General features: G+C 42.9%; 1 protein-coding gene across 2 annotated transcripts in view; it reads left to right on the forward strand.

Annotated features, from left to right (window-relative positions):
• The window catches only part of DGKI (diacylglycerol kinase iota), a 499,667-nt gene that overhangs the window by 431,155 nt on the left and 42,878 nt on the right, over nt 1–25,634 (forward strand). For both annotated transcript variants that reach the window (XM_062198081.1, XM_062198090.1), the window contains 2 exons: nt 1,009–1,131; nt 19,935–19,960. In XM_062198081.1, coding sequence (XP_062054065.1) covers nt 1,009–1,131; nt 19,935–19,960 — 149 coding nt within the window. The remainder of the gene's footprint in view (nt 1–1,008; nt 1,132–19,934; nt 19,961–25,634) is intronic.

Consider the following 25,634-nt stretch of genomic DNA (forward strand, 5'->3'; position numbering starts at 1 on the left):
AAACAAGAATTTCCCTAGAAAGCAAACACATAGTCACACAAATAGCAAATGTAAAGTGCATATATACATTCTATAGATAGGCATATGCACTTGATTCACTTTTCTTCCTTTTTTTTTTTTTTTTTTTTTGGTCAATGATTGCTATTTTTTAGTATCTCCCACTCCACGAGGGCCAGCTCATATCCACAGTGTATGCTGAGCCTCGGGGGGTCAGGAGCAGTCAGAGTCGGCCACATGGGACAGAACTGGGGTGTGTTTAGGAAGCCAGAGCCAGCGATAGCAGAGCTTCCCTGGGATGGGGGAAAGGCCGGCAGGCACAAGGGGTAGCCTAATGAAGCCCTAGGAGTCCCAAAGATGGTGGAGAAACCAGGTATGATGCCACAACCTGCCACAGAGTAGCAGATGCTGGCATTTAGGAATCCTCATCCCACCAGATCCCCGGCTCCAGCAGTGGGTCTGATAGAGTGAGCTTATTCTGCCAGGCTGGCCCTGGTCTTGGCCTTGGCCGTCAGTCTCTCCAAGTCAAATAATGGCTCAGAGCGCTTTGTCTGGATTATACCTCTACTAGCTGTAGCTGAAAAATAAAACAGTCTGAAAACACACTTGAACCTGGACCTATCCCTTTCGTAGTTCTCATGATTTCCACCCCCCTAACCCTCCTACCCTGGAAACCCATAAGTGAACTGGGATCAGGGAAGCCGTGGAAGAGGCTTGCTCCCTCCTGCTCTGCATTTCTGCGTGAGTCGCCCTTCCATTTTATTGGTGTCACACGTAACGTTATTTGATCTTGAAGTCCAACTTTGTCATCGGTAAAGAGGGCAGAATCATCGAGCTGGTTCACGACTATTGAGAAAAGTAACTGAACTGATAAACTGTGAAGTATCTGTGACGTCTCCAGGAAAGGCAAATGCCACTTCTTACCTTGGGGTGCAGCCACCGTGCGGAGAGAGTGGGAGCCTCGCGGCTGACTGCAAACGCCTAACCGTGTGGCGCTCTTCTTTGTCCCAGGCTGTCAGACTGGTGGAATCCCGCGCTCCGGAAGCGCATGCTGAGTGACAGTGGGCTGGGGATGATCACTCCCCACTATGAAGACTCAGATATGCAAGACCTCAGTCACTCCCGCGTGCTGCAGTAAGAGGCTCTCGCTGGCTTTTCCTCGGGCTGCAGGGAATGCTGGGAGGGGCTTGTACCAACGTTCCCCAGTGAAGGGTTCTCTTCTCACTGGAGCTCAGTCTGTCTCGTGTCTGTGTCACTGTGTGGTTTCACGGTTTTGCTTGCTCTACTCCTGGTATCTGTCCCAAACTCCGGACGGAGTGTCACCTTCCATTGCGTTTGTTTCTGAGTCATCCTGTAACCTTGCATGTGGATCTGCAAATCCTGTGAACTCACCAGTGTTTTCTTTACTGGGGTCCAGTATCTACCTAATGTCCCCATTTGCCACAGCAGGAAGTCGTGAGAGATCATGACTGGTCTGGAAGGGACACATATGTTTTCGTTTGTGTGAACATGTTATGGGTTCAGTTGTTTCGAGTCCTGAGCCCTTAAATGTTTGCTGTGCTGTGATATTGCCAACTGGGTTTGCTGGCTAACACAAGGTGCTGCCAGACTTGTGGATGCAGTCCTTGGGGGTGAATCATAGAGCACAATTGTTGGTGTGGATTCTTCTGAGTTCTGATCATGGTCAGAAAGCAGGATACTGTTGGAATTTTTCAGTAGATTCTGTTATCTTTCTGTCCAGTGAGTCCTCCCTCCTGCCACCCTTCATTGCAGGAGCAGGTTCTAGGTGTGATCTGTGGTCACAGACACTCACTAATACCCAGTCACCCCATCTCAGAGGTTCCACAGGTTCACAAAATCAGGCTGATTTCCGGGGGCCTCTGGGGGTCCTACTCAATAGTAACAACAGCTTTCTAACACGGTGTGACCATTTTGACGGATCGGCAAGATTGCCTGGATTCTCAGAAATTGAGGATTAGCTGAAGAGGCAAAATGGTGAATTGTTTGTAAAGGAAGATTGGAAGCAATTTTGTTGTGACAAAGGGGAGAAAAATTAGAGATCTGGAGCTAATTATTTCATTGGCAGAAGTTTTACTCAGATGCCCCCAGGGCCAAAGGAGACTTCATTTTAATTGCTTCTCTGTATCACCTTTATTTCTTTGTGTGAGGAGGAGAAAGGAAAAAGAAAAAGAATTACTATGGATTTTCTTTTTTAATTCAGCAGTGTTGTTAGTTCCTGATTGCTTACCATTCAGGTGTTTCTCCAGTTCCTTTGTGCACAGAATTGCAGATTGGGAGCAGGGCAACTCAGTCACCCAGGCATGGCTGAAGAAGTGGCAGTCTGTGGGAGGACTTTTAGAAAATCAGAGTTTTAATTAGTTGCAGAAATAGCTGTTAAGCTTAGACAAACCAGATGAGTGTTTTCGTTGTTCGTATATATAAAGGCTATTTTCAAAAAGTTAGAATGTGATTTTTGTCTAGTTTCCAATGCCCTGCTTTTTCTATAGATAACACATTGATATATCTTGGTACACGAAGTGGCTGTTTCTAAGATGGTAAATGGTCTTCCCAAGAATTGCACATAAATGTACAACTTCATATAATAGCCACTGTGTTTAAAACACTGTGTTGAAATCAACTCTTAATTTTTATCTGAGTTTTGTTAGTCTGTCAATATTTCACTTGATTTTTTAAAATTAATCTTCATTGGCATACATTGGTTTTCATAGTCACTCATTACTGTTTTATCTCTTAAATGAACTAGAGTAGTTGACTCTTTGTAGGAAAACACTTCTGCAGAATCACTTGGAAAACGAATAAAAATAACATCCAAATATTCACCTCTAGACTTTGAGTTTCTGCAGCTGAATCTCTAGACGTTGTGGCACAAGGCAGACTCATGGAGTACACAAGATGAAAGATGATTGTTTTGAAAAAGATAAAAACTAAAGTAAATACCTAATGTTAACTCTTCCATTATTTCTTCAAATTTTTTGTTGTGTGTTTCCTTTAATTGTTTACAAATAACGTATTTTCATTTCCTAAAGAGATCATTTCTGACACAAATTGATATGATCTCAGTTATTAAAATATCTAGTAACAGTCATAATAGCTACTATTGATGAAATGTCTCCTACCTGTCCTCCTTGTCTTTAACTTTTCAATAACTTTTATTTATTTAATGTAATTTAATTTTTTTCTTTGAAAAACATTTCATTTATGTAAGGGTAACAAATTTCATGTATTTCATATATATAGTTTGAAGAGCATGGCTTCCCACGGCACCTCCCTCCCTCCCTGGCACCCACCCTCCCACCTTTCTGTTTTCTTATTAGCCAGTGCTTTACAAATGAGTAAACTGGGGCTCACAGAGGGTTAAAATCTTTTTCTTAGGTCGCTCACGTTAGCAGGTGTGGTTGGAATTGAGGTTGGTTTGACTTTTGACTCTGTGCTTTTTTCTGCTAAATTACGTTTTCCCAAAGGGAACCCTGCCAAGGCAGTGTGCTCAAAGCCCTAGAGCCCCAGAGAGTACATTTTTGTTCTGTTTCTTTTAAACATTCGTAAAGTAAAATATCCTCAATATAGAGGTATTATCTATGCACATTAAATATGTATTTGCAAGCTTTCTGCATAGCAAATATAACAGCATTTTAAAACAATTTCTTTGCTGTGCAAAAAAGATTGAGTCAAAAATATTAAATATTATTTAAAATGCCCCAATTCAAATAAGTATAAAAATTAAATAGAAGGCAAATTTGTTCCAATCACCCTTATTTTGTCATCTTTTACTATGTGTACATTAGGTCTTCCTTTTAATTCATAAACGACATAGGTAGCATAATAATAATAATAATAATAATATTGTGGCCAGCGCTGTGGCTCACTTGGCTAATCCTCAGCCTGCGGTGCTGGCACCCCAGGTTCTAGTCCCGGTTGGGGTGCTGGATTCTGTCCCGGTTGCTCCTCTTCCAGTCCAGCTCTCTGCTGTGGCCCAGGAGGGCAGTGGAGGATGGCCCAAGTGCTTGGGCCCTGCACCCACATGGGAGACCAGGAGGAAGTTTCTGGCTCCTGGCTTCGGATCGGTGTAGTACTGGCCGTGGTGGCCATTAGGGGAGTGAACCAACAGAAGGAAGACCTTTCTCTCTGTCTCTCTCTCACTGTCTGTAACTCTACATGTCAAATAAAAATAATAATAATAATATTGTCTTATGTTTTGTCTTTTTTGTTTTTTAAAATTTTTTCACCACCTGTGTCATGCATTGCATATACTTTTGGAACTTGCCATTTCTTTCAACTTCATGTTGTTGAAATTCATGCTGTTATTTGTGGATTTTAATACCTTTTTGGTAGATAATATTATATCATAAATGTGGCATACTTTGTTTCTCCAGTTTGATATTGACTTAGACTATTTTATGATTCTATTTTTGTTTGTTTCTTGAAGAGCAAGACCTGTGTTGCTGTGTTCTCACCCTCCCAGCTCCTACCCTCACAGGGGTCTCCCACAGGGGTTCAGGTGCCTTGGGGTGGGGGGCAGGGCCACCCGTCCCATGGTGCCTATTTTATGATTTTTAGAACTGCAGCAAACATCTGGTACATGTGTGCTTCTCTGTTGCAGAGTATGTATGCAGATTCAAATTTACTCAGTATTACAGCCTTTTCCTTCGCAGCTGGAATATTTAAGGATCTATCCACAGAAAGGTCATGGAGAATTATGATAGCATGGTTGGCATTTGGTGCTTTCAGCTTTAAAACCAGTCAACTTGGAGATAGGAAAAGTTAAATTTTCACATCCTGTTGACAATAAGAACAGACATTAAAAGAAAAATTTTTAACTCTTAGAATTGAAAATACTATTTATCAACATTTTCAAGACACTGCTAAAGTGTGAGTCACAGAACATTGATGAGTATATTTATTTATTGAGGGGAAAAATGATTACATAAAAATAAACAAAGTGTTAAGTTTGATAAATTCAGAAAAGAATCTCAGAGTAAAAAATGAAACAAGAAGGGGGTCGGCGCCGTGGATCAACAGGCTAATCCTCCACCTTGTGGCGCTGGCACACCAGATTCTAGTCCTGGTCGGGGTGCTGGATTCTGTCCCGGTTGCCCCATGGGAGACCAGGAGAAGCACTTGGCTCCTGGCTTCGGATCACTGCGGTGCGCCAGCCACAGTGTGCCGGCCGCAGCGGCCATTGAAGGGTGAACCAACGGCAAAGGAAGACCTTTCTCTCTGTCTCTCTCTCTCACTGTCCACTCTGCCTGTCCAAAAAAAAAAAAAAAAAAAAAAAAAAAAGAAAAGAAACAAGAAGGGAGAAAAATAAACAGATAGAAATCGATGAAAAGGAGAATAAAGTAAACAAAGCCAAGAAGAAAATTCTTTTAAAATTGATTGTGTGAAAAGGTAGATAAGAGAGAAATTTCTGAGAAGAGCTATTTTTAAAAAACTGAAATGAGAGATGGAAGGAATACAACTAAGGCACGCTTCATGAAACTGGCACTGCTTGGCTCCAGCCAGCCCTTCTCTCTGCCTTCCCCCTAATTCTTTTTTTTTTTTTTGGTAAGTAGAGTTAGACAGGGAGAAAGGTCTTCCTTTTCCATTGGTTCACCCCCCAAATGGCCGCTACGGCCGGTGCACTGCGCTGATCTGAAGCCAGGAGCCAAGTGCTTGCTCCTGGTCTCCCATGTGGATGCAGGGCCCAAGCACTTGGGTCATCCTCCACTGTCCTCCTGGGCCACAGCAGAGAGCTGGACTGGAAGAGGGGCAACCGTGACTAGAACCTGGCGCCCATATGGGATGCTGGAGGATTAGCCTAGTGAGCCGCGGCACCGGCCATGCCTTCCCCCTAATTCTAACTGGCCCCACCTCCTTGGGTCTGCTCTGGGCTTTCTCAAAGTTTTAAACTTTAATGTCTTAAATCCATTGCCCTCCTTCCTTCAGGAAGAGAAAGAGGAATGAAACCAGCAGGGTGAATGCGATTTTTGTCATTATTGGAGCAGATTGCATTGATAGGTTTGCATTTAGAATCCTGATTGTTTTTCAGGGGTCCATATGCCTATTTATACAGAGGTCCTACAGAACCTGTGCAAGCAGTATGTTGTCAGGTGTCTTCATAACCCGTGAACACAGTCAAATCTTTAAGAGCTGATTTTGAATAAATTGGTGGGAGGTGATTAACCCACATAATTACTAGTAGGGCCATAATAAATTTGTCTTAAAGGAAAACATGTATTTTCAATATGTGAGAGAATTCTATTTAAGATAACATGATTCTGGAAACACACTTGTGCTTATCCTTCACTGCACTGCCACTAGTAGTGGCAGGACTATAATTCATGTTGGCAAAAGATTAATAAGGAGAGAATTAAGTTGCACGCTAGTGGGCAGAGCTTATTTGAGTTGTAATAAATAACATTGCCAAGTTAAAGTCCGTGAGATAAGAAAACAGGTACTGAATGAAAACTCTGGTGTATGTTAAGGCTTCAAAAATATTTGTGGAAAAATGGAATTGAAACCCTAGAGGGAGCTTCAAAAAAACTCATAGACGTTGCATGATATTAAAAAAAAAAATGCGTGGATTTCAAACATCTTTGTGCAAAAATAAGCTTATCTGTTTTTTAAAAAAATATTTATTTATTTGAATGGCAGCGTGGCAGAGAGACAGATCGAGAGAGAGAGAGAGGAAGAGAGAGAGGTCTTCCATCCAGTGGTTCACTCCCCAGATGGTTATAACAGCCGGAGCTGTGCCAATCTGAAGCCAGGAGCCAGGAGCTTCTTCCGGGTCTCCCATGTGGGTGCAGGGGCCCAAGTGCTTGGGCCATCTTCCACTGCTTTTCCAGGCCATAGCAGAGAGCTGAATCAGAAGTGGAGCAGCCGGGACTTGAACCGGCACCCATATGGGATGCTGGCACTGCAGGCAGCACCTTTACCCCTACGCCACAGCACTGGCCCCAATAAGCTTATCTTTTAATTCCATTTTTACACGAAGTTTTTGACGTACCCTCGTGTTCTCTCCATGTTATCTTTGAGAAAAGAAGAGATTCACCTCGAGTCATAGGGGTTCAGAGCAAGTAGGTGAAGGGGGTGGGAGATATTGCCTTTGTTTTTGAACCACAATAATCTTTCTCAGGTATAAGATGTGGTTGGTGATGAGAAACTCCCAAATTGTCTAAAAGAGATGCACTGCTTGTCAGTATTTCCAAGCCGTAAGTCTGGAAGAAATATGATGAAGGATGGTCACACAAGGAAAGACAGACTCTTGTCACCAGACTAAGACACTGGAGAGACAGTGAGCCAGTCGCCTGGGGGCAGACATTCAGCTCCCCGAGGACAGCATCTGGGAGGGTATCTGCTGCCTGATTGGCTAAGCAGAGCTAGCGGATTTTTATGACTGGGAGAGCCTGTCTGTCTACAACAGAGGATAGTGTCATCAAAGATTGAACTATAATATGTAAAAGATCTGATTGATGATTTTATTTGGATTCTAAGAAGCAGGCTAAGCCATTCAGTCCATCGTTTATTAAACAAATCTATATTAAGCCTCTTCAGTACCAACTAAATGAGAAATGTTATTGCCCTTGTAAAGTTTATATGTAAAGGGGGAATATTATGTAAACCAATTATTAACGCTCCCAATTGGAATATGTGGGTATATGCACAGAGTGCTCTGGAAATGTGAGAAAATATAATTTGCTATTTCTTTTACATTTCCACTTTTTAATTTTTATTTGAAAATAATATTTTAAAAACTAATGAATATGGCCTCAGATTTTTTAAAAAAAAAAAAAAAAACTTGTTCCTTAAGGTTTTTTGTGCATATCTTATACAGCTCTGTGCTGTTTTCCTCATTGTATAGCTAGAAATACCTCTCAGATAATTGAAGACCCTCAGTGACAGTTTCCTATCACTCTACCTGAAGTGTGCTTAAGGAAAATTGTACAACTGAGAAATTACTTTATGATATCCAAGACACAAAATAATGCTTTAAACCAAAAAGCTGACCCTCTGACATTGCCCACCATTCTGCATCCCCGAATCAAGAAGTGATACAGTGATAGCCTCCAAGCCCTCCCCCTTCCAAAAACTCAGATGTTCAGGACTGAGCCTACGTAACGCAGCTTCATGGCTTTCCAGTCCTCAACTATGTCCTTAACTCAGTTCTTCGGGCAGCAGTAGGTTATGGCCTGGCCCTAATGAAAAGGGCAGTTGTGCTTATTGGTAAAGCTTCAGGTTCTGAGCAGGGAGACAGACTATTGAGCAATGACTTGGGTTGTGGAAATACACCTTGAGCATCACAATCAGATAAGAGGGAGAAAATTAATCTTCTTAGTGGGATGCAGGCTTTGCTGGACTGTATCTCAGAGATGAAGTCAGTGCTTTCTGTATACAGATAGTTCCTGGCATCTGTTTCACTAAGATATTTGGGTCCCATCCCTGCTTACTTTTGACTGGTCTCAATCTTGCTTGCTCTGGATAATCACTCCGGATGGGAAAAAAATGTGGATTGATCTGTAACTTCCTTCTCGTTTTTTTTTCTCCTGGCCTTACCTCAGCTTGTTACTTTCTCTATTTACCCAAGCACACGATAACACTGTATTTGTGTGCAAAATAGTTATCAGTTTTTCTTGGTTCTTATTCTAGTTGGTCCTCAAACAGTTATGCATCTGGAGGCTCTAAACCACTTGGGGAAAACGGAGTCACATTTCCAAGTTCAGTTAGTGAAAGAGCCAGGATAAAATTCCCCTTGCACCAGATCTTATTTTGACTGACACTGAGAGAAAAAAAAAAAAAAAAACTTGCCAAGTTAAACACGCTTTAATATTAAACATCTATTTTATTTAAAATGGTGCCAGAAAATGCTGGCCTGCCATTTCCATGAGTTCCAAGTTCTGCCAATGATTACGGAATGAGAAGATATGATTACTGTGAGGCGGCTCTCTTGTTCTCATTTGTAAAAACTGGCAGCCTTTCCTGCTCACACTTCAGGAATCTTTTGAGTGTGAGGCAAAGTTGCTTGGACCCTTCTTTAGAGCATGTGAGCTCCTTAGATTGCCAAACCATGTAGCACTCCTCTGCATTCCCAGCCCTTTGCACCGTACCTGCTGTGGAGGAGTGGCCTGCGTTGTGACAAGGCGGGCTGCCTGCTGCCTGCAATGCCAGCAGCACATATGGGCCCCAGTTGGTATTCTAGCTGCTTCACTTTTGATTCAGCTCCCTGCTGATGGCCTGGGAAATGCAGCAGAGGATGGTCCAAGTACTTGGGCCCCTACACCCACGTGGGAGATCCTGAAGAAGCTCCTGGATCCTTAGCTTTGGCCTGGCCCAGCCCCAGCCATGTGGCCATCTGAGGAGTGAACCAGCAGATGGAAGATCTCTCTGTCTTTACTTCCCTCTCTATAACTCTGACTTTCAAATGAATAAACAAAATATTTTAAAAACAAAAGCATGTTTTTAGGGTGAATGGATAAATTCAGATATGAAAGAAAAGGTACTCCATCAAACCAAAATAGATATGTGTCTATTGGTGTCACTATTAACCAAGTGCTAGTGACATAACAATGATGACAACATAATATTTTAAATGTTGACATTTTTTGTTAGGCTGTGGGGCCTACTCACATATTCCAAACTTCCAAACTGGATATATTTGATTTAGGGAATTCACACTCACAAAATAACAAAGATGCATTTGAATCCTTGACTTGAAGAGATGTTGTATCACAAATCAGAGAATGGAACATAACTATGTACATGTAGAAAGTTGTAGTCACTGTTGATGAGCATGGTGATAGGGTGGGTACCCAGGAACAAGTGCATCCAGAAGCCTATGCAGTGAGAAGTGCCTCAAGTATTTTTTCTGAATAGCGTGGATTCTGTCAGTGCAGTTTAGCTTTGAAGAGGTTTCTGGTGTTCTTTGGATGGAGAGGAAGATGACTAGGTGTGTGGAAAACCATGAACTAGCGAACGTTTATGGATGGAACAGAATCCTGCAACTTCCTAGGGATTTCCAACAAAAGGAGACAGCTAAACCCAGAGCTGTGGGAAGTTTGGGGGCAGTATTTCTTCCTGAGTGACCAGACAGGCCGGGAGTGGTAGAAAGACACTCTTGGGGAATCATTGGTTTCCTTTAAAAACAATACAGAAGAGATTTGTCCTATCTTCCAACAGATTCTGCTTTAGGGACCAAAGGAAAGCCAGTAAGGAGACAACAGAGGTCCTTGTGACAAAATCACTCCAATGGCATCTAGGACAGGCAAACGAGAATTTCATCTCCTTCTGCACTCAGCAGCTAAAGTGCTGTTATTGCCAGTATAGGGACAGCCTGTTTGCACTGGCTGTGCTGGAAGTGGGGACATGTGTGTGCAGCCTTCCATGTGTTCCCTGGGGAAAACCACATGCTGGAGGCAGGGTCCCATAGCCATGCATTTTTGGATAGTTGATTGACTCTTTCCTACTCCAAGAAGTGAATTTTCTGTGAAGGTCTTATGGTACTATTTGAAAAAAAAAAGATATTTGAAAGCCAAGAGACAGGAAAAGACACACACACATGCAGCTCACTTTGGCTAGTTTACTCACCAGACGTCCACAGTGGCAAGAATGCTAAAGCAGGAAGCCAGGAACTCAATCCACGTCTCCTGTCTGAGCAGCAGGAACCCAATTATTTGAGCCATTACTGCTTCCTCCAAGGGCCTACATCAGCAGAAAAGTAGAATCAGGTGCCAGAGGCAGGGATCAAACCTGCACGCTCCAATGTGGTGTTCAGGCATCCTAAACCAGGTTCATAATGGCTGGGCCAAATGCTTACTCTGCCTGTTAAAAGTTTGATGTTGAAATCTCATCAGCTTGGTAAAGGGAGTAGGGATAAAAGGTTGGATGGCCAATATCCAAGCTAAAATAAATGGACATCAATGTAAGGAATGTTAGTTCTACAAAATGATGGGTCTTCTTTCCTTTATAAAAGAGGGTTGGTTTAAAAGTTTGTTTATATTTGTTTGAAAGAATGACAGACATAGAGGGAGAGAGAGAGAGAGTGAGAGTGAGGGAGCAAGAGTGATTTCATCTACTGGTTCTCTCCCCCAAAAGCCTGCAACAGCCAGGCTTGGCCAGGCTGAAGTCTGGAGCCTGGAACTCCATCTGGGTCTCCCACATGGGTGGCAGGGACATAGCACCTGAGCCATCTCCTGCTGCCTCCCAGGGTGCTCATTAGCAGGAAGCTAGATCAGAGGCAGAGGTGGGATTCAGTCCCAGGCACTCTGATATGGGATGCTGGTGTCCAGATAGAGCCTAACGCTTTGTGCCACCATGCCTGCCCTGCAAAGAGAGTTTTTCTAGCACATGGGTTAAGATTTTATCAGGAATAATAATCAATGCCCTAGAACTCACTGAAAAAATGTCCATCCTTTCAGCGAAGTGGGCACTGTTCATGAGGACCCTGACCATGCTTTTCCTTCCGTTGTGAAAAGGAGCAAATATCCAAGGCTAAGTCATCTCTCAGTCGTTCTTTCCTAGAGAATCCCCACTCTGTGGAACCCAGGTCCCTCCGGATGTGTCCCCTGTCACTAGGTTCCATAGCGGGTTTGGGCAGCAGAAGGGCACATGGGAAGCAGCTTTGCTTTCTCATGGATTGAATCACTATCAGTAAGGATGCCTGTCAGGGTCAGAGCTAGATTTTTTTTTTTTTTTTTTTTTTTTTTTTTTTTTTTACAGGCAGAGTGGATAGTGAGAGAGAGAGAGACAGAGAGAAAGGTCTTCCTTTTTGCCGTTGGTTCACCCTCCAATGGCCACTGCGGCCGGCGCATCTTGCTGATCCGAAGCCAGGAGCCAGGTGCTTCTCCTGGTCTCCCATGGGGTGCAGGGCCCAAGCACTTGGGCCATCCTCCACTGCACTCCCGGGCCATAGCAGAGAGCTGGCCTGGAAGAGGGGCAACCGGGATAGAATCCGGCGCCCCAACCGGGACTAGAACCCGGTGTGCCGGCGCCGCAAGGCAGAGGATTAGCCTGTTAAGCCACGGCACCGGCCAGAGCTAGATAGTTTTTTGAATTCTGTCCATCAGAGAGGATACCCTAGTTTATGCTTGTGACTTTGTTACGTCGTCCTGAAACGTAACGTACCTGCATGCAAATCTGCTCTTCCGACCACTGTCCCTGAGACTCACCCTTCAAAGATCACCCTACTCCCTGCCTCCTCTGTCACTCAGCAGTGAGCTCACAACTGCCCTGCCCCTTGCCTCTTTCGTTCCACCCACCTGTGCAGAGAGGCGGAGCCTCAGGGAACGCAGGGGAGGAAGAGCACGGAGAGCAAGGCTGTGCTTCTGAGCTCTGGGTCCTGCCCCCACCCCTCGTCCCATTTGCACTATTTCTTCAGACCCCAGGGCTTTCATGTCCAGACGTGTGTTTCAAGGTTTCAACCACGTCCCACACACACTCACCTCCAAAACAGCGTATCAGCCTGTTTGCGACTTTTTGAAACTGTGACCAAAATTCTTGCTTTCTCAGTCTATCTGGGTTATGTGAATAATGTGATTAAACAGACCTAATGTATGAATGGGTGGTCTTTTTGAAATCTTTCAAAAAACATTTGCCATGAATTCTAGCTCGGTGGGGTACTGGCCTGTGTCTCAGGATGTTCATGCATGACCTAAGGGGTGCTGATGTCATGCAGACTTACACAGGATGTGCAACTTCTGTGGAGTATTTTGGGAGACCCCCCCTCCCCCGAGGCCACAGCTCTGCAACATGGAGAAACTATTTGGAATCTGGGGAGATGAAGATCACATTTTCCCTTTTTCTAACTTTTCTGTGCTAATCACTATGCATAAGAACAACAGACGTTGACAGTTTTCTCTAATACTCTGCTTGATGATATTAGTCTCACACCATAACTTTCACAGAATCACCTTGAAAGTGATAAGGGAATGTGATAAGCTAAGCATCCCTGCCAACTTCAGGAATGGAGTTCGGTACACAGCAATGATTTGTTTTTAATTAAAGACTAGTTTACTTATTTATTTGAAAAGGACAATGACAGGAGAGAAATCTTCTGCCTCTTCCTCCTACTGGGTAATTTTCCAAATGCCTGCAACAGCTGGGGTACACAGGGCTGAAACCAGGAAGCAGGAAATCCATCTGGGTCTCCCACATGGGTGGCAGGAACTCAAGTATTCGGGCTATCATTTGTTGCCTCCCAAGTATGTTAGCAGGGCTTTGGGTCAGAAGTGTGGAGTAGCCTGGACTCGAGCCATGCAGTCCAATATGGGATGTTGGTGACTCAAGTGGTGGCTTAACCACTGCACCACCACAACACCTGCCCCATGGCAGTGATTAATATTAAACCAGTGAATGAATTAAATTATTCTCGGAGATAGTCTGTGGAAACCATTTTCACTGCTGGTTTTCAATATTACCGTGATTTGTTTGTATTCGTTTTGTCATTTGCTCACTGAGCGCCCCTTCTGATTGTGTTGTATATGATTTACCACTGGGATACCCTCCTGTCCTTGCCCACAGAGGAGTTGAAGAAGACAGGCACCACTTGGACTACTTCTCTCTCCCAGTGTCATGCACATGAACTTCTGGGGTGTATTATGGTTGTCTTCAGGAGGTATGCCATAACAGCTTTCAGCCCCATCTACATTTTTTCTTCCACTTTTTAGAACTGGATGCAGAAGTCCATATTTTGATTTTATAAAAATAATCAGGGGCAGGCAAGCACTTACCCAGCAATCAGGTACCACCGAGTCAATGTGGTAGATGCCAAGCTGGGAGCCTTTCTTGTAGGCTTCGTGTTCTCACACTAAACATGGCACCCACGATGATTTGCCTTTCTGGTCTAGAGCCTCATGTTTCAACTTATGCTTAACAGAAATTACCTCCTTCAGAGACAGCAGATGATTATGTCTACACAGAAGCTAGGGCTCCTGCAATCACAAGTGTTTCTGGAGGCTGCTCTACACCAGCTCGCTCTTGGTTGGGTTATGGAATAATATGGCTTTTCTCTCCTTCTACCCCCTATTTTTTGCAAATGGATAGTCCACTGTATCGCAAAGACTGATTTTTAAAGTGAAGTCTCACTTCTTTGATTTCTGCATAACTGTGCCAATACCTTTTTATCCATCTCATCCTCATAATGCTAAAATGCAGTGTCAGATTCAGAGGCATGATGAGTAACTTGTCAAGGATTAATTTCTTCTACTCCAGCTCTGTCTTTGATCTGTTTCCTTCCCATGTCTGCTGCCCACTGTTGCCCATTTTTCCCCCACTTCATTTTGTTGGAGTTCCTGGGAATTAACAATAGGTGGCAGTAAGATTTCAGACGTGAGGGATATTGAGGGACCTCTCTCAGCTGCCGATTATGGAGGGTACAGGACAGGAATCGGTTTGTAGGTTTGTACGAATTAATGTAAAAATTTTATAAGAGTCGAACTTAAGTAAATAGAGAACTGTATTTTAGAAACAAAATGGATTTCAGGCATAGCTCACATTAGGGTCATCAGAGTATGTGCTTTTATAGCAGAATGTTAAAGACTGAAAAATTATGAGAATGCAGGAAGTTAATGGAAATGAACCTCAGATGAGAGACTCACCAAGCTGCTTTTATTATTTTCTTCCTGGGATTTATTCCCTTACCTCCCCCCAAAAGAGCCACCTCGGCTCCTTCGCTGGCTCTGCGCTTTCTCCACCCCTCCCCTCTGTTGGTAGTGAATGTTACCTTTGAGGTTGTTTGGCATCCCCTGAATGGATCTGTGACCACTTGAATAGAGAATGTGTTTGTCTTTCTCTCCTTTCAATGCCACTCTGTGTGGCTGCTGTCACTTTCATCTCTCTCACTCTCATTCTCTCTCGCCTGTTCTCTTTTACTGTATCTGCTTTGTTCATTGTCTTAAGAGAAATATTCACAATTAGAAGGAGCAAGAGCACACAAAGAGGGTATTATAGTTGATGGAGATTCTCCGTGCTGACGGATTTCAGATTCTGTTTTGCCTAATTAGAGATGCTTTGGGACTAGGCTGATGATGGTGTCACTTGGAGTCATGATCTTGCCGTTCTCCCTCAAGCCCTTGCAATCATATCACAGGCCTGGTGTGCACGTCCTGTGGGGAAGAAATGCTTTCCAGGCATATTGCATCATCCCTTGGCTTACTTGATTTAAACAAACATGCTTGACCATCCGTAGTTACAGGACATACACAGACTTTATGTAGCTGCATCTCTTCAGGATAAGAGAGAAGAAAAACAAAGAAGGCATTTCTGCAACAGAGACTTCAGCTTTGTTCATTTTGCCCAAGTTTATCTTGCTTCTTCAGGGTCTTTTGTGGCTGCATGTGAATTTTAGGATTGATTTTTCTGTTTCTGTGAAGAATGAATGCTATTTGCTTTTTGATAAGAATTTCATTGATTCTGTTTATGATGGTGACTCGTATGGGCACTTTTACAGTAATAATCTTTCCAAACCATGATCATGTGATGTCTCTCTGTTTATTTGTGTCTTCTTAAGATTCTTTCCTCAAAGTTTTTTTAAGATTTATTTATTTATTTGAAAGTCTGAGTTACACAGAGAAGGAGAGGCAGAGAGAGGGGAGAGAGAGAGAGAGGAAGAGGGAGAGGCAAAGGGAGAGGGAGAGGGAGAGGGAGAGGGAGAGGGAGAGGGAGAGGGAGAGGGAGAGGGAGAGAGAAGAGAGAAGAGAGGTCTTCCATCCGCTGGTTCACTCCCCAACTGACCACAATGGCCAGACCTATGCAGTCTGAAACCAGGAGCCAGGAGCTTCCTCCAGGTCTCCCATGTAGGTGCAGGGGCCCAAGGACTTGGGCCATCTTCCACTTCTTGCCCAGGCTACAGCAGAGAGCTGGATTGGAAGTGGAGCAGTCAGGACTAGAACTGACACCCATCTGGGATGCCAGCACTGCAAACAGCAGCTTTACCCGCTTCGCCACAGTGCTGACCCCTTCTCAAAGTTTTATATCTTAATGTATTTTAAATTATTGCTCACTTCCTCTTGATCTTCCCTTCAGTGCAGTGCTGACACAGTGGAAAAAGCCATCCAGCTTTTTCTAGACACTGGGGAAAGCTGTTTTCTTTTCAGCCCTGTGGTCTTGTGACAGTATCTTGACCATTATGTTTCTTCTTTACGTTTAGGCTTCACATTGGTTATGTTTCCTTCCCGACTTGCTCCCTTTTTGATTTCTAAGTTGTAAGGAGATTCAGTCGCAGTTTTTAACCTGCTTCACGTTATCATCGTTTTTAGTGTCTACCCTGCCCACATTATGTCTTCTTCTTGTGGCATCTCTACATAAATCGTCATTCTGATTTCCTTTTACGATTACTCATAGCATTTGCATTGTTCTTTCTGAAACTGTAGTTTGGTATAGACGATTGCGATGAGTGGCTTAGGGAAGTGCTATAAATGTGACGTTGGGTCTGTTGTCTTCCCAGGCCTGTCTTACAGTACTCCTCTGGAGTCCGATTCTAATTCTAAGGAGTAGAACATTCTGGCCCATGGTGGAGGACTTTCAGCTCTGCCTCTTTAGCCAGCATCAAAGTGCTGTCTCTGGCACCTTGAATGCTGTCCCAGTTCTTACTGTACTTGGCATCACTTCTTCATGTATGATAATTTAGATTTAAACATCTTTTGTGTAGTCATAGGTGGTGTTTCTTTCACTGTTTCTAGCCCTCTCTCGTTTTTTCCATGGATTTCAAAAAGAAATGAGGAGCAAAGAAATTTGTACTCTGCCTATTAGCATGGGAGTTTTAAAATAATTGCCTTTAACTTGTCTTTTGCCTTTTAGCTTGTCATCTTGCCCTCTCCTAGTCCATTCTCCAAAACACGTTCCTTCAGATGCACAGGTCCTAACATGACACGAGACTTCTCTGCTCTAAAATATTTCTCCATGTAGCTTAGACGGTATGAGGCTCCTGCAGGATGTTCATCGAGAAAATGGAGTTAAATGATGTTTATGTGCAAAAACATTTTTGAAATCCATGTAGAGGTTTTTTTTTTTTTTTTTTTTTTTTTTTTTTTTTTTTTTTGACAGGCAGAGTGGACAGTGAGAGAGAGAGACAGAGAGAAAGGTCTTCCTTTGCCGTTGGTTCACCCTCCAATGGCCGCCGTGGCCGGCGCACTGCAGCTGGCGCACCGCGCTGATCCAGAACCAGGAGCCAGGTGCTTCTCCTGATCTCTCATGCGGGTGCAGGGCCCAAGCACTTGGGCCATCCTCCACTGCCTTCCCGGGCCATAGCAGAGAGCTGGCCTGGAAGAGGGGCAACCGGGACAGAATCCGGCACCCCGACCGGGACTAGAACCCGGTGTGCCGGTGCCGCATGCGGAGGATTAGCCTGTTGAGCCACGGCGCCGGCCCATGTAGAGTGTTTTTAGAAACTTTCTGAAGATCCCTCATTTTCGTGGATTCAATTTACTGTTTTTCGCTTCCTTAGCCTTGGCTATTACCACTCCTTCTCATTTTGGCAATAATGAGTTACTTGTACGTCTGATAACGTCCTGGGAGAGCTCATGCCCTTTGCACATTTCTACCGCCTCTGGCTGGGCTCCTTCCCCTTTCTTACCTGCCCTAATAGGTTCTATTTATCCTTCCAAGCCAGCTCAGATGGCTCTTGTTCTTTTGGAAAAGAGGAGAATGGATCTCTTTCTTCTGATTGCTTCCTCTTTATTTCATATATGTTTTGGATCTTTCTGTATATATATGTGTGTGTGTGTGCGCGTGTGCGGATGTGTGTACACATACACTGTAATCATTTGCTCAGATATTTTTCTTCTTTACTACATTATGAATTCCTTGAAATTGTTATTTGAATACCCATCAATCAATACAGGGCCTAGTACTCAAATCAACAAGAAGTGAAGATTCAAACATAGACAATACCTGTTCAGGCTTCATGAAATGGGAGAAAGATTTTTAAATTTTGTTTTGTTTTCACTTTGCTAAATTTGATGAAATAAAAATGTAATATATACCAAATATATTTAAAAAACAAAAATAAATACTCTGTAGACCATAATAAAAAAAAAAAAAACCTCGTAATCAGGAAAGAAGTTAAGGGGTGAATGCTGCCATGGAACTACTGGAATGCTAGGAAGACATTATGAGGGCATTGCTGTCTCCACGTTCAAGTGTATATGGGGAAAAAAATGAACAACCCAGGACAAAACCACGGGTTTTCTGGTGTGGTGGGAAGAATATGCAGGGAGTTTTTCTCCATGCTTCAGTGGTCGACTTTGAGAAAGGGTTTCTGTTCCTTGGATCCAGCCTCTGTTTTCAAAATAACTACTTCTACTGCTGATTTCAGGATATTTCTTCTCTCCCGAGCCACGTTTGGTAGAACGTTTTATGCCCATTGCTAGCAATAATGGATGAAGTGCATGTCTCCGTAGTGTAATTTTGTGACTTGTTGCAGTGAGAGGTGAAATACTGGGTGAGGACTGAAATACTCCATATGTCTTACAACTCCACAAATCCAGGCATGTGAGAGGCGTGCAGCGAAGAAATGCAACATGACTAATCCTCACAGCGCCTCTGACGTTGATGGTTCTTCTCCACCACCCGGACAGACTGCAGCATGCATCCCCGCGGGACTTTAGGGGAGCCATCTGGAATTTCTCAGATTTCATATTGGTGCGATGCTTTTCCAGAAAGACAGCAAAGGCACTGCCTCACAAGCCCTCCACCTGAGACAGTTGGTTGTCCATTAGCATGGGTTTTTTTTTTTTTTCTTTGTCCTAATAGTTCTGTGAGAAGTTAATTATAGGCAGTCTTAGACATGTTTTTGCTTACATTTCATCCAAACACATCAGGGGTGAGGATATTTCCTTGTCTCTCTCTCTCTTTTTCATACCCTAGGCAGATTAAGAAATTAGCTCACCTCGCTTGTTTTTCTTCAGATTCTCCTTCCGATTCTATTTCACCCTGCATTCCGCACCCTTCCTTCATTTTTCCCTTGTCACTAGGGAAGATTGTGAGTGTCTCAGAACCTGAGTGCTGTAACTCATTTGGCTGTGTGACTGCCCAAAGTATAATCAGTCTGGAGTGTCAGGTCCATCCCTTCGTCTTCAGCCGACCTCACAGCTGGCCTAGGAGCAGGCAGACTTGCCCTGAAGGTCGTTAGAAGGTAACATGATGACTTTTTGATAGGCTCTGGAATATGCTAGTGTTTAAACACTAGTAAGTTGACAGTCAAAACCGTAGTCTTTCAAGCTGGAGATGAATTCATCTAACTGGTTATCTGTGTTGCTCAAAGTATTTCATTTAGTAGCCAACTGAAGGAAAAGTGGTTTTTGTGGTTGTAGAATGTTCCATTTGGTATCTGACTACCGTAATTAGAGCTGGATCCACACATGGGATCAGGAGTCACCGGTTTATGAATATTCAGGGGACCCCCAGTGGCTTCCCTCTTGCCTGACTCTGGTACCTCCAGGGTTAGAGACACAAGGCCAGCACCCAAAGGTTCTATATTATGCTTACTCAAACATTGTATGTCATGGAGCAAAGTAAAAATACAGTGAGAATGTGTGCTATTTCTTTTACTTCTGTGTCATTTTTACTGTGGAAGTAGATCTCCTTTAATGTACAGACACTCCGTGCTTATACTGCTAGCATTTTCTCTAGCCTTGGGTACTACGCGACATCACAGTGGTCATCCATGAGTTCTATGAGTTCTCTCTCTGGTTTTTGCTGACAAATCCAAATTTAATCAAATGTTAATATCATGCATGGATTGTGATTTTAGAAACTTCTAAAACTCAACCATCCAAGCAAAGTTTGGGGGCAGTTGATTGGGTTATACCGTGCAACCAACACATTAATTGCATTGTCTACTTATATGGAGTTATATTTACCTATATTTTGTGGGAATAGTTCTATGAAATTCTTCATAGAATAATTATCACATATGAAATATTTATCATGCTTATTATGTCTCTTTTTAGGTCACCAGTCTCTTCAGAAGATCATGGTAAGAATTTGTCTTATTTATTCCAATATATAGGATTAAGAGTTCAGCCCTGGGCTTTGTATTTCATTATCAGAGAGAAAAAATAATTAAGAAAATATTTCTAAGATATTAGCCTTATATTTTTTGACTGTGAAATGCCAAGCACTTTTAAAAACTAAATAAACCCTGACCAAATTTGATATCTTCTATTATTTTTAAATTATCAGAGCTATTTTATTAGCAAATACTATGAAAGTTAATGTATTCTGCCTGACTTCATTCTCATCACTGGAAACTTTGTTGACTTTAGGGCAATTGGATAGCCTCTCTGAGTCAGATTTTCATCTTTAAAATTGAGATTTATTGTAGAAATTCCCAAAATTCCTTTCAGATTGGACATTGGGACCATGTCCCTAGGTATCTGATTACAAAGACTATTCTAACTTTGAAATGAAGTTAATTATAAGTGGCATTAGTCCTTACACAGTTGATGTAAGTTATTTTCATTTTAAGAGAGAGCTATTGGGGTGGGCTTTGTGACACAGGCAGATTAAACCACTACTCGGAATATTCCCATTGCATATTAGAATGTCTGTGCTCAAGTCCTGCCTCTGATTTTGATCCAGCTTTCTGATCATGGTGTTTCCCCTGCCAGGTAAGTATTTGACCCAGCTTTCTACTAACACACACTCTGGGAAGCAGTAGATGATGGCCAAGCACTTGGGTATGTTCCACCCACATAGGAGATCTAAATCGAGTTCCTGGCTCCTGGCTGTGGCCTGGCACAGCCCTAGCTGTACAGCCATTTGGAATGTAAACTAGCAAATGGGAGATCTCTCTTTCTCTCTCACTGTCTCTCTCTCTCTCTCTCTCTCTCTCTCTCTGTGTGTGTGTGTGTGTATGTGTTTGTGTGTGTGTGTTTGTGTCCCTCAGCCTTTCAAATAAATAATAGATAAATCTTTAAAAAGAGAGATAATGGGCTGACATGATACAGAAGGTAGCTGATGCCTGTGACACTAGCATCCCATGTGAGTGCCAGTTTGAGTCCCAGCAGCACCACTTGTGATCCAGCTCCCTGCCAAAGCTCCTGGGAAAAGCAGTGGTGAATGGCCCAAGTACATGGGCCCATGTCACCTGCTTGGGAGACCCAGATGGAGTGCCTGCTTCTGGCTTCAGCCTGTCCTAGCTCCAACTACTGCAACCATTAGGGAGAGTGAACCAATGGATAGAAGATCTCTCTCTCTCTCTCTCTCTCTCTGCCTTTCAAATAAATAAAATAAATCTTTTTAAAAAAAGAGATAGCTAGAAAATTAATTTTTATATAGTAAAAAGCTACTCTTATTGCCTGTGAGATAAAATGTTTCCAACAATACCACAATATGCTCAATTTCCAATACTGTATTTTTACAAGGACCTGTAAAAACTTCAACAGTGGAATCTTTGTCTTTACTGCTTATTTGTCGTCTTGTCCTCCTGTCCTCCCCATGACCTACACCCAGCCGTGTGGCACTGCATTTCAGGGCCTCACCATGTTGATTATACGCTGTATTTATGCGCATTGTTCTATGGGGCTGGAAGCTTCTCCTTCCTACATCTCACCTCATTCTCGCTGAGAGCTTTCTGATTCACTTATTGTGCCAAATATTTTTCTACATTCTAGGGCATAACACAGAACTTCGATGCTTCATTTCTCTGATTCTCCTACTAAACTGTTAATATAATTGGCAAACAATAGCAAACATTCAAAAAATGTTTGTTAAATGAATAACTTCAGAATATGGAGAACTTGTAGGCTAACTTTCTTGTGTTGCATGTGAACCTTGTCCCAATATTGGAATGAAATTGTATCATGCTCTAGGAAGAATCGTATGGAGAATTATGTTCCAGTCCGTTAAGTCGGAATTAGGCAGTTGACAGTCTCATAGTAAAGTAGAAGCTTGTGTTGGTTTCTGTTTTGAACTGTTTGCCCTTAATGGCTTTTGTTGATTTGCCTTCCTTTCTGGAAGAACTTTTCCATTAAAAAGGTAGGGTAGGGGCTCTAAAAGGCAACTTGATCGACTCCTAGGACCTCTGACCCAGTCCAGAGACACCAGTGAGCATATGTCAGGGTCCTTTGAGATCCTGAGAGGTGACTGCTGCCAGAAGGCCCTAATCTGTTTGAAGAGCACTTCAGAATTGATTATTTTAAGACCTGTTCCATGTGATGAACTGTTGTCCAAATTATGTGTTACATGCACATGTCTCTTAGTTTGATTCTATAACTTTCAAAAATAGTTTAAATGTGTGGTGTAAAATTGCGATGCTGATTTAGCTAATCTAACCTAATTCTTCATAATCTTCTGATTCATAGATACTTGAAAAATATTTTTGTCTTTTTCTATTTCCTTATGTTTACACTTTTCTTAAAGTTTATATTTGCCTTGGTAAATGAAATGTCTTGAATGTCACACCATGAGTGTTACTTAGTGTTTCACACACAGTATTGACATTGTAACACACTTGTAGCATTTGTTTCTTTCTCAAATTTATGGCTGGAAAATTTGGGGCACATGGGGCAAATGGATTGTGAAATTGGAATACTAAATTCTGTGCCTGTTGATTTTCTGTTTTGTTCACTTTCCACCAATCATCCTGCTTCCCTTTGTGATCGCTGATCACTCTGGCTATCTCCAAAACATCTCCCAAGAAGTCATTCTGGGCAAAATGCATTTTGCAAAGTCCAATAACCGTGGCGTTTTCCATTCTCACAGATGCTCTGTCGTGGAGTGCTTGCATACACTGGTATGGTCATGTTCCTCTCTTATTCTTGATTTCATTTTCTGTATCTGTGAAATGGGGAAAATAGTATGTACTTTGTGTAAGACTGCTGTGAATCCAAGCAGGACGTCCCTGTGAGATCACTCCCTAACTTACAAAAAGTGTCTCAAGCACGATGTTATATTCTCTAACACTCTGGCAGGGAAGAGGAAGCACAGATTTGCCAAGGGGGTCTGCGAGGCATTGCATACTGCCTTTGAAAAGTTAAAAGATCAGGAGGGAGGAGACTTTTTCTTTCAGCGTTGTCATTAGATTTTCGTCAGAAACCTGTTTTATATCAGGGTGAGAGGAGAGACATGTTTCCTAGGCAGTATAGCTCCTAGGGCCCAAGTCAGGGCTCAGTGCACGGTTAGCGGTGAGCTCACACAGACCGGGCGAGACAAGGCAGGAGTGGCTGCTCCTGTGTATATGGTAGAGTATCAAGGTCATTAACAACAAAGACTAAATGTTATTGAGCACTCATGCAGAGACTGAAGTATCCCAACTACATGATTTCATTTCATCTTTAACAAAAAGCCCTCCACAGTTGATGTGTCATCCCCTGTTACACCTGGGGAAGCAGCTTGCCTAAGGTCACATGCGTAGCACGTGGCAGAGTTAATTTTCAACCCAGTTCTAATACCCAAACTCTTGCTCTGTTATCCACTTCATCCCTGGAAAACCAAACACTTGATTGTCAGCATTAAGGCAAATTGGTAAGATTATTGAGGAAAATCAGATTTTCTCCTTTTAACAAGCGCGTATTTACTACTGCGTAAGTAATTTCTTTTTAATGACAAAGCAAAACAGAACAAAAATAACCACTTTCTCCCTCCTGCTGGGAATGATTTGTCCCTGTAGGAAAAGTAAATACCAATGTCACATTTTCTCATAATTAGTTAACCGAGTGAAGCCAAAGCTGCAGGGAAACCTGCCATACCAAACCCCAGTGGGCACATTACGCTGTAATGTTACAGCTGGAAGCAGGAGGCCTCCCCCTTGTCAGAAGATGCGCTTGGCTGTGATGGATGGCCCTCTCCTCTGAGTTTCCTCTGCCTTTTGCGCCTATCACTTCATCATCTAAATTGCTCCTAGAGCCACCCTCTGTGCCCAGGCTGCTCCTTCTGCTTGAGCTCTCACATTCTCTTCTGTCCTCTTAGCCTGCTCCTTTTTTATTTTTTTAAAGATTTTTATTTATTTGGAAGGCAGAGTGACAGAGAGAGAAGGAGAATGAAAAAGAAAGAGACATCTCTGCTGGTTCACTCCCCTGATGGCTGCAACAGCTGGGGCTGTGCCAAGGCAAGCCAGGAGCTTCTTCAACATCTTGCACGTGGGTGCAGGGGCCCTTGCACTTGGGCCATCTTCTGCTGCTTTTCCAGGTGCCTTATCAGGGAACTGGATCGGAAGTGGAGCAGCTGGGACTCCAACCAGCACCCCGTGGAATGCCATCGTGCCACAGCTCCGACCCCTAGCTTGCAGGCCTCTCTCAGATCGCTCCTCTCGCTGCCAGTAACTGTGCCAGCACATTGAGGGAAGGTCACCCTCCAGCTAAGGTCTGTTCACTTACAGAATAGAAGGCAGTAATTGACTGTTTTGAAAGGAATTCTGTCCAGTTGTCCGACTCCCTGCCTCCAGACTTGTCGCCATTAGAGGTTCCAGGGGGAATGGAGTTGATTCTATGATAGCTTTTCTGTTGCAATGATAACATACAGATGGGGATAGTAATGGTGGGGTATCCAGAACAAGAACTGTGACAACCACGGCATAAAGTGGCCAAGGACAAGTCCACGATCAGACTTGGAGGCTGCTGTACTTGGATGCAGGCTGTGCAAGGACCCATATCGTGGTTGGTCCAGAGCTCTCTGAGGCTTCAGTAGCTGTCCCTGGCTGACTCTGCTGTCTTCAAGTATATTTATTTATTTATTTATATAATTTACTAAAATAGATAATATTCATAAAATATATAAACTTTATCTGCTCAGTTGAATGATAGCCCAAAGAAACTGTGGTATACCTGGCCACCAGCCCGAGAAATAGGAAAGTTCAACCTTGGAATTCCTTGTTGTTGCCCTTCTTTCTTTTTAAAAAATGTTTGTGTATTTTGATCTACTTGAAAGGCAGATAGAGGGGAAGGGAGAGAAGGAAAGAATCTTCCATCCCTCCACTTGTTCACACCTCAGCTGCCTGTGATAGCCAGGGCCAGGCCTAAGCCAGTTGGCAGGAACTCCATCCGGGTCTCCCACGTGGTTGGAAGAAATGCATGGACTTAAGCCATCATCTGCTGCACCTGGGAAGGAAGCTGGATTGGAAGGGATGTAGCTGGGACTCAAACCAGACACTCCAGCATGGGACGTGGGTGTCCCCGGCAGTGGCTTCACCCATTGCACCACAACACCAGCCCCTTGTTTGCCTTGCCTAGCGCATTCCCTTACCTCTCTTTGGTAAATAATAACTAGTCTGCCTTTAAGTGAATCACGTGCATGGTTCATTTTATTGTTTTATCAGTTATAGGAATATCTCACATGGTTATATGGGAATGTGTTTATATACACATATTTGTATTCCATTCACATGTGTGTATGTGTGTAGTTTTGTCTGTTTTGAAATATTACAAATGAATCACGTTGCTTATTTTTGTGTGATTTCTTTTGTTCCGAATGATAGTTTTGTGATTCATCCTTATGAGTGCCATGTTCACTTTTAATATTTATGTTGCATAGTATTCTATTGTATGGATATATAGCAATTTATATAGCCATGCTGCTGATGAATATTTATACAGACTACAGCAGGGGCTGGTTGTTTGCTATTGCAAACAATACCATTCTTTTTCAAAAGTCCTCCTAGAGTCTACATGCAGGAATTTTTCTAGGATATAAACTTGGAGATGGCTTACTTA

This window comes from Lepus europaeus, chromosome 1 (assembly GCF_033115175.1).
Source record: "Lepus europaeus isolate LE1 chromosome 1, mLepTim1.pri, whole genome shotgun sequence".
NCBI classification, from domain to species: domain Eukaryota; kingdom Metazoa; phylum Chordata; class Mammalia; order Lagomorpha; family Leporidae; genus Lepus; species Lepus europaeus.